The following is a 9,318-nucleotide window of genomic DNA, read 5'->3' on the forward strand; positions in this document are numbered from 1 at the left end:
GCTGTAGAAACTCTGCCAAATGAGATTGGAGCCTGGTGTAGCTATCTGGTTCACCAGTCCTCAGTCAAATCGTCTAACCCATGCTAGCATGGAAAGCGGACGTTAAACGATGATGATGATGATGATGATGATGATGATGATATATATATACATATTTGTCCAAAATCACGGAGACAGAGTAGGAGAAAAAGTATAAGTGAAAGGAGAGGAGAGAAAATAGTAATTCAGTGAAGGAGAGAGAGTGAGAGTAATACTCCTGACTGAGAGGGAGAGAGAGAAAGTAATAGCAATGGGAGAGAGGAAGTGGCAAAGAGCGTATCTTCTGTTTTCTGTCACAACATATGAGAAAGGAAGGGGTGATAGATGAATAACGAAGGAAGAGGTGAAAAAGTCCATGTTTCAAGACTATGTGAGAATGTGTGTGTGCATGTAAAGTGAGGTGGGGGTATGTGAATGTTTGTGCGTGTGTGTGTGTGTGTGTGTGTGTGTGTGTGTGTGTGTGTGTGTGTGTGTGTGTGTGTGTGTGTGTGTGTGTGTGTGTGTGTGTGTGTGCAATGGAAATGGGATGGTGAACGTTCAGTGCTGAAAAGAAAAATCAAACAGCATTTCAACTCAGTGCATATGTGAATGTTTGTATCTGTGATTATAATGTACCTTGTTTTGTACCTTATTGATATATAAAATACTACAATAAGCTAGTTTATAATAATAGTTAAAGTAACTTATTTGGTTTTGTATGTTTACTATGAATACTCATAGAAAACATTTAATTCCTTTTCTTTTTACTCTCATTAACCAACTTATGACAGAAGAACATCTGAAGAAATTCTTCCTTCAGAAGGTTAATATGTATTTCAAGGAAAATGAGTTTCTGAAAAATTAATCACTAGCTCAGCTGATCATTTCTGATAATTAACTTATTGCATACAGTGCTCAGGTGCACTAAAACTCATCAGAAAATTCATAATTTACTGCATGAACAGTACATAGAATATGCACAGGAAGTGAACAGTGACTAAGTCTAAAAAAAAAAAGGAAAAGAAGAAGGAACAGGGGTTTGTGGTGCATCAAGTGTACTGTTGGCAAGTTTCAGGAAGAATGGAAGTTTTGAAATTGTGTCATTTATTTAATGAAGATCTTGATATCACAAAGTTGAATGACTACACAAAAGTCAACATTCGATGTTTAACACATGACACCTAAATAATATATTTGTTCTTCATGAGTATTTAGATAAAATAAAACATTTTTCTTGCTTGATAGACTTTGCTTTTTGTAAGGATTTGACAATAATTGTAAGGTGGACATTCATTCCTATAGATTTCTGTTAACTAATTCATACTACTAGATGAACATCTTCCCTTTTACTTACTTCCTCATTTACCGTCCGTTTTCCATGCTAGCATGGGTTGGACGGTTCGATCCGGGTCTGGGAAGCCAGGAGGCTGCACCAGGCTCCAGTCTGATCTGGCAGTGTTTCTATAGCTGGGTGCCCTTCCTAACGCCAACCACTCCATGAGTGTAGTGGGTGCTTTTTACATGCCACCGGTGCAGGGGCCAGAGGAGGCTGGCAACGGCCACGATTGGCTGGTGCTTTTTACATGCCACCAGCACCGAAGCCAGTCAAGGTGGCGCTGGGATCTGCCACGTTCGGATGGTGGGTTTTGAGCCTTAATTGTCTCTCCTATATATAAAACATATATGGATGGTAATTTATAAGTTATACATTAAGCATTATAACTTATTGCATAACAAGGCAAATAAGACAGTCAAAATATTCTATCAGTTTAATGTTCAAAGAGTCAGATCCAGCCTCTCACATCTACCTTACAATGTAATTCTAAAAGCAAGCAATGACATCATCAAAATCTTGAAGCTACAAGATAATGCATGACCGATTCAAAACAAGGTGAATAAACCTATATGAATTTGTTTTACAAGATTCCTGGTGTGAAATCATGTGTTGAAACAAATATAGTTATACTTGGAGATGGTCTTTTTCTTTTTTGCAAAATAAACACACACATTACATATTTGTTCTTCACATCAGCTTTATTATTGTTCTTATTTTAGTGTCCTTTGTCTGAAATCTTTCGTCCATTCTCTGGACTAAACAGAACAGGAAGAGCCACATGGGATGGGGGAATTACTGAAGAGGTCACAAGATGTGTGGTAAAAGATTTCAGACAAAGGACACTAAAATAAGAACAATGATAAAGCTGATGTGAATAACAAATATATAATGCATGTATTTATTTGGCACCCCCCCCCCCCAAAAAAAAAACCCAGAAAAAAGAATGACCTTCCTGAAATATAAGAAAATGTAAATAAGTAAACTTTACATTTGACAGCCTAATCTGAATGCCAAATATTATTCAATGCATAAAATAAATGATTACTAATGTGGTATAAACATTGTAAATTTAATGCATGAAATTCAATATATGATTTCCTAAATAGTAGATATGTTCATGTTACAGGTACAATTTTTTTCATAGATTTCAGCCTTATTGATAAAGTAGTAAAGACTGCAGTTTGTATTTCTCTTTGTGTGCTCTTAAAAGCAAGCAAATGACAATAACAAGGAAAAAAAAAAAAGAAAGATCTAATGTCAAAAAGCGTATTAGAAAATTGGATTTTCTGTATTGTTGGATACTGAATTAATGGAACTTTTACTTGAGTTGCTGATCCAAAATGATGTTAATATCTAATGGTTATTTACATATTTCTCTTTTCAGCTACCACCCATGCTCATTCTGGCCTTAGTAAAACGCCATCAAAGGTAGGAGTACATTTCTTTGTATTTTGTATGCACACACACACATACACACACACACACACACACACACACCATCATCATCATCATCATTTAACATCTGTTTTCCATGCTGGCATGAGTAAGACAGTTTGACTGGAACTGGTAAAACAAGCAAAAGAATGAAAGAAAGGCTGTCACCTTACAACAAAAGAATTAAGTAAACTAACTTTCGATTCTAGAGAAAATGACTTTATTTTGACCATTGCAGCATAAACCATACATTTTGGATTATAAAGAAACAAATATCTTAAATAATAAATGTTACACATGTATCTCTTCAGCAATCTACGATATAATCTAAGCTACTGCTTGGGTTTTGTTGACATAGTTCAAAGATTGGGAATGCAGCTGGTAACAGTTTAAATAGTTCAATAGAAAACTATTCCTAATATCTTTCAAGCTATTCATTTAAACTTACAGCAGTTAATATTTTTAGCCAGTACACACACATATACTGTTGCTGATGTCCAATCAACAAATCTCCTGTTGGTGCTGTCCTTACCAAAAATGTTTAAAAAGACAGGTAAGGTTTAGCAAAAGGAAAGGCAACTGGTTATAAAAGAATGCCAAAATAAGCTGTATTTGTCTATTTGGGACTAGGGAAAGACAGACATAAAAAAAATGTACATATATATATATATACAGGGGTTGGACAAAATAATGGAAAGACCTTAATATTTCAAACAAATTTAGTTTAATATGGGGTAGGACAGCCTTTGGCAGTAATTACAGCTTGAATTCTATGAGCTATAGACTCATACTAAGTTTAAATTGTTTCCAAAGGAATTTTTGTCCATTCTTCAGCTAAAACAGTCTCCAGTTCTTGTAGTGATGATGGTGGAGGATATCGACTCCTTACTTATTTTCCTAAAATGCATCATAAATGTTCAATAATATTGAAATCTGGGGACTATGGTGGCCAGATAAGATGTTCAACTTCACTCAAATGTTCCTCGTGCCATTCAGTAAGAACTTTAGCTGTGTGAATTGGTGCATTATCATCCTGAAAGATTGTGTTTCCCTCTGGAAACAGTTCCGCAACCATAGGATGAATTTGATCAGATAAAATGCTTAAACAGTCTTGACTATTAATTCTGCCATGAAGGGAAACAATTGGGTTGGCAGATTTCCAAGATATAGCCACCCTCCCTAGATTATCACAGATCCTCCTCCATGTTTAACAGTTGGAAGAAGGCAGTCTGGGTCAAATAATTCTTTTGGTTGTCTCCACACATATACTCAGCCGGTGGTTGGAAATAAGGTAAAGGATGACTCATCCAAGAAAATAACATTCTTCAACTGCTCTAGGGAACAATTCTATGGGATTTTACTCCACTCTAAATGCTTTGCAACATTTATTTTTGAAAGTAGTAGTTTTCTGATTGCAACCATCCTGTGAATCTGGCTTTGTACAGCTCCCAGCAAAAAGTTTTTGTGGAAACTGTGTTCTCAAGGTTGTCATTAAGCTCTGCAGTAATTTTGGGAGTTGTACTTTTGTGATCCTTTCTAACAATTTGTGTAAGAGTCTAACAGTTCCTATCTGAAAGTTTTAGTTTTCTTCTGGAGTTTTGTTTTGATGAGGAGGTTTTTCCCTCTTTCTCAAAAGCTGTCGTTACTTTTGAGACAGTACTTCTTGATACACCAAAACATTTCGGGTGTTTTTGTTACGTTAGCGCCTGCCATACAAGCACCAACAATTTGACCTCATTTGCATGAATTTTAATTACTTTTTTCTGATGATATCTGAAAATAAACAGCAATTTTAGCAAAACATATTAAGCAACACTAAAAATAAATCAAAAGACAAAAATGAACAAGCTTTTGACATGTTATAGATATTTCAAAATTATGATGCTAGGTGTTTCCATTATTTTGTCCAACCCCTGTATATATGTATATATATATATATATATATATACAGGGGTTGGACAAAATAATGGAAATACTTAGCATCATAGCATCATAATTTTGAAATATCTATAACATGTCAAAAGCTTGTTCATTTTTGTCTTTTGATGTATATATATATATATATATATATATATATATATTGCGTATAGTAACATCGTTTTTGGAGAAAGAACCGGTTTCGTATTTTCTTTTCAAATTTCTCAAATTTCTTTACCTCTATTGTGTCATGTCTTTGCTATGTTGTGAATTATGGCGCTCCAGACAGGTGAAGGTAATCAGGAATTTTTTCCAGTATAAGGGAGATAATCAAAAATGTTGGGAATGATTAAGTTTTAAGTATAGGCTATGGCTTGGTCACCTTTATAAAGTTGTACAGGAAATAATCATACCCAAAGACTGGTGTAGTAGCATCAAAGCCAAATGCTTCGAGGGTAAAAGAGATATGCCTCAGAGAGAAGTAGTCACAGAAATATCTAATTACTGGACCAGATCATCAAAGTTACTGAATGAGTTATAGCTCAATAAATTAGAAAGCTTAAATTAGATGCAGTTCCAAATATTTACTTGTATACCACCGTAAAACAATTCTTTATATCATAGTCTAAAATTAAGTCTTTCCTTTTGTAATCTGCTCCATACGATGGTCAAAATTTCAGTTAATAGAATAATTGTAATTCAATCAATATTAACAAATCAGTTACTAAGATGTCCTACATCTATAATTTGTTTCTGTAGTCAACAGATAACATTCTGAATACATGAGTATTATCTGCTTCTGAGAAGATTTGTATTCTGATTTCATTTCAGCTCCTCCGGAAAAACATGCTTATGCTAGAAGAAGCCAAGAAGGAGTTAGAAAAACAGCTGCAAGCAGTTAAAGAAGAAAGGAAAATATCTGTAAGTCTACTTCCTTCGCCTGTAGTTATTTTTGTGAATGCTGTTTTGTTACATTCTGAGTTTAAATCCCGCTGGCGTCATCTTTGCCTTTCACCCCTGATTGATTTTGTTACCAGTTTAGTCCTGGAGCCAATGTCATTGACTAACTCCTTCCTGCAAAATTACAGGCCTTTTGCTGAAATTAAAAATAGATCTTTATTTTCAAGTCACTATAGTACTACACACACACACACACACACACACACACACACACATTTATATGTAAGCACAGGAGTGGCTATGTAGTAAGAAATTTGCTTCACAACCGTATGATTCCAGATTCAGTCCCACTGTGTGGCAACTTGGGCATGTGTCTTCTACTATAGCCATGGGCTGACTAAAACCTTGTGAGTGGATTTGGTAGATGGAAACTGAAAAGAAACCCATCATGTATGTGTGTATATGCGTGTATGTGCATGTGTGTGTGTGTCTGTGTGTCTTTGTATCTGTGTTTGTCCCCCACTATGACTTGACAACCAGTGTTGGTGTGTTTACGTCCTCATAACGTAGCAGTTCAACAAAAGAACCATATGCCATATGTCATACCAGCTGAGACTTCTTTGGTGTTCAATTTCTCATTTCGTCCATTAGCTGTGTTGGTTCTGTTGGATTGCCTTCTGGATTTTCTTGGTATTCTCTTCCCCTGAATTTCCTGTATTACCATGTCTCTCTTTGATTTTCTTTTTGCCCTTGACTACCACATCATTGAACCTAGTCTCTGCCTATTGGTATCCTGCTATTTCTTTAAACTCGAGCTCCTCCTTTACTGCAGCCAGCACCTCCTGAACTCTTGATTTTCTGCCTGCTCTCAGCCTGGGTTGAACTGACCTCACAGTCTTGTCTTGTTTCTGGAGAGCAACACCAGTCAGGCCAATTGGACACCAAGTCATTTTCTTGTGCATTTATTAATCTTGGCTTCAACTGTTCCCACTGTGCTAGTGCTGATATATATTGGCAAAAACCAGAGAAACTTTAGTATCTGCTTGACCTTCAGGCATCAAATTTTATATTAACCAGACAGGCTTACAAGCTTCCCTCTGCCATTTCTTTGGTTTCAATTTCATTTTTCATGTCATTCAAGTTGTCATACCGCCTTCCAAAGTGCTTCAGTGTTGGAAAGGGTTGTTTGACTTCAGTGAATGGGACCTTATCAAATACTAACCCCTTCCATAGTGAGAAGCTCCACAACATTTTAAGCTTGAAGCTTGTTCTAGATGAGGTGGCTACCTTATCAAACTGCTTCAGTAGCCTATGTTCTAGTCTTCCCTTGTACTGTAATGTTATAATGTTATCTATAAAGACTCTTACAGGAAGCATTCAGTATTCACTTCCAAGGTCTGCTAGACATGGACTACTCATCACTGCCTCCAAGATAGTCAGCACAAGCAATACTGGAGAAATAGCACAGCCCATTGCTATACCAACTTCCTGACTGATTCAGTCTATTGTAAAATCGTTTGTGGAGAATCATATCAAAAAGCTATGAAAGTACTTTTTCGATACTATTTGTATGTTCTTTGGGACATGATACATCTCAAGAGCCAGTTGGATCATCTTGTGTGAGAGTGATCCAAATGTATTTGCCAGATCAAGGTGTATGACATTGAAGTCTTTCTTCTCTGCTCTAACTCTTTGGATTGCTTATCCAAATCATTGAAACATGCTCTTTGCATCCAAACATTTGAACTTAGAATATATATGCATTTATTTTTTTAAAATTTATATTACAAGGTGATGACTCACTGAGGTTACAGTCCAGTGATTGATGCCAATAAAATGAAAAAAATAATAGAGTATTTAAGTTGTGATTACTTTAAAAGTGAAAGCATTTATAATAAACAAGCCGGGATTTGTGGTTTGAGAGAAATCTGAACTTGGGAAAACTGTTTTACTTTGATTTCTCTAACTTTCTATTTATTAATTCAAAATGCTTTATTGTACATTTATCATCATTCATGAATGTAAAATTTCCTCTTGAAGATAGCTGTGTTGCATGTTTCACTTCACTATCTAAGTTAAGGACACAGATCTATAGTGTGATTGTTGACCTGACAGTTGGTCTGCTTGTCTAAAACAAAACAATGAGACAAAAGTATTGTATAAGCATGATAGCATGGATAATCTGGTCACTCAATCTATTAGAAATAGCAGCAAACCTTCCACAAAATACAGTTCATAATCTGAAGAATCGGTGGATACATTGGCTGATGGAGATAAACATGCACCAAATGGAATGGATATGCCTTGAAATATGCATTGATTGTTGATCTAGTCAAAGGGAGTTACATGGTATTAAACAATAACTGAGTTAACTAGACTACCTTAAAAAAGTTGTATCAAACCTGCCCAAGATATAGAAAAAGTGGAGAAACCATAATCTTTGTCAACATGTAAAATTTAAGTTGAATGTGACAAACAATTAATGTTTTTCTTCAGCATATTTTAATAAAGAATAGTGAGTCACTACATTTCAGTAGGTAATAGCAGTCTTAACATTGGCCAGTATTTGAAAAAGGATTCTTGCACTCAAGTTAGGATAATGCCCCTTTCTAATTGCTGAAATTACTTTAACTAGATATCTGGTTAAAGAATCTCTATATCTTAAAGGATATAACATAATTATAAGCATCCTCCTTTGGATAAACAGATAAAAAAATAAAAGATAAGTTATGATACATATATAAATAATTAATAGTTTTCTTTTCTTTTAAATGTAACTGAGGTTAAAAATGATGAATTTAAGAAAGATCTTTATCTGCATTCTTCATGGTATGATCAGGAAAAAGATGAGATACTTGTGTTAATTAAACAGAATTGTAATTCCACTACGTACAATTTGTGTGAACTAACTAACACCTAAATCTTACGATATTCATACTACATGGGAACTTTCTGGCAGAAAAAATTTCCATAATTTCAACTATGTGTTTATGCATCAGGTATATTTTAAGAAAAGTTTTGTCAATTTCTTAAAATAGACGAAGTATAATCTACTGATTTAATCCAAAACTCCATTCTGAAACTGGATTTTTCACATACATTGAAATGAAAAAAAAAGTATAGGAGAGGTGTTTATCAGGCATAAGAATGCTTTTATTTAAAAATATATTGTATCCTTTTGTGTGTAATAAACTAAGCAGCAGTAAAATATTGGTGCAAATTATTTTTACAAATTTTCTTCAGTATGCTCCGTTGGATGTGTAATGTCAATGTGAATACCCGTCAGAGTGTAAGTATCTTGAGAGAAAAGCTGAACATTAGAAGCATCAGTTGTGGCGTGCAAGAGAGACGATTGCGCTGGTATGGACATGTGGTGAGAATGGAGGAGGATAGCTGCGTGAAAAAGTGCCACACCCTAACAGTTGAGGGAACCCGTGGAAGAGGTAGGCCCAGGAAGACCTGGGCTGAGGTGGTGAGGCAAGACCTTCGTACATTGGGCCTCACCGAGGCGATGACTACGGACCGAGACCTTTGGAAATGGGCTGTGCGTGAGAAGACCCGGCAAGCCAAGTAAGATCGTTGCCAGTGCCCCTGGACTGGTTCTTGTGCGGGTGGCACATGAGATGCACCATTTTGAGCGTGGCCGTTTTCGTGCGGGTGACACGTAAAAGCACCCACTACACTCTCTGAGTGGTTGGCGTTAGGAAGGGCAT

The 9,318-nt window shown here is 35.7% G+C and overlaps 1 protein-coding gene across 1 annotated transcript in view; it reads left to right on the forward strand.

Moving 5' to 3' along the window:
• LOC106871452 (dynein axonemal heavy chain 5) overlaps window positions 1-9,318 on the forward strand; it is a 358,231-nt gene that overhangs the window by 22,732 nt on the left and 326,181 nt on the right. The window contains exons 2-3 of the mRNA XM_014917924.2: window positions 2,739-2,782; window positions 5,537-5,626. Coding sequence (XP_014773410.1) covers window positions 2,739-2,782; window positions 5,537-5,626 — 134 coding nt within the window. The remainder of the gene's footprint in view (window positions 1-2,738; window positions 2,783-5,536; window positions 5,627-9,318) is intronic.

This window comes from Octopus bimaculoides, chromosome 10, assembly GCF_001194135.2.
Source record: "Octopus bimaculoides isolate UCB-OBI-ISO-001 chromosome 10, ASM119413v2, whole genome shotgun sequence".
Lineage (NCBI taxonomy): Eukaryota > Metazoa > Mollusca > Cephalopoda > Octopoda > Octopodidae > Octopus > Octopus bimaculoides.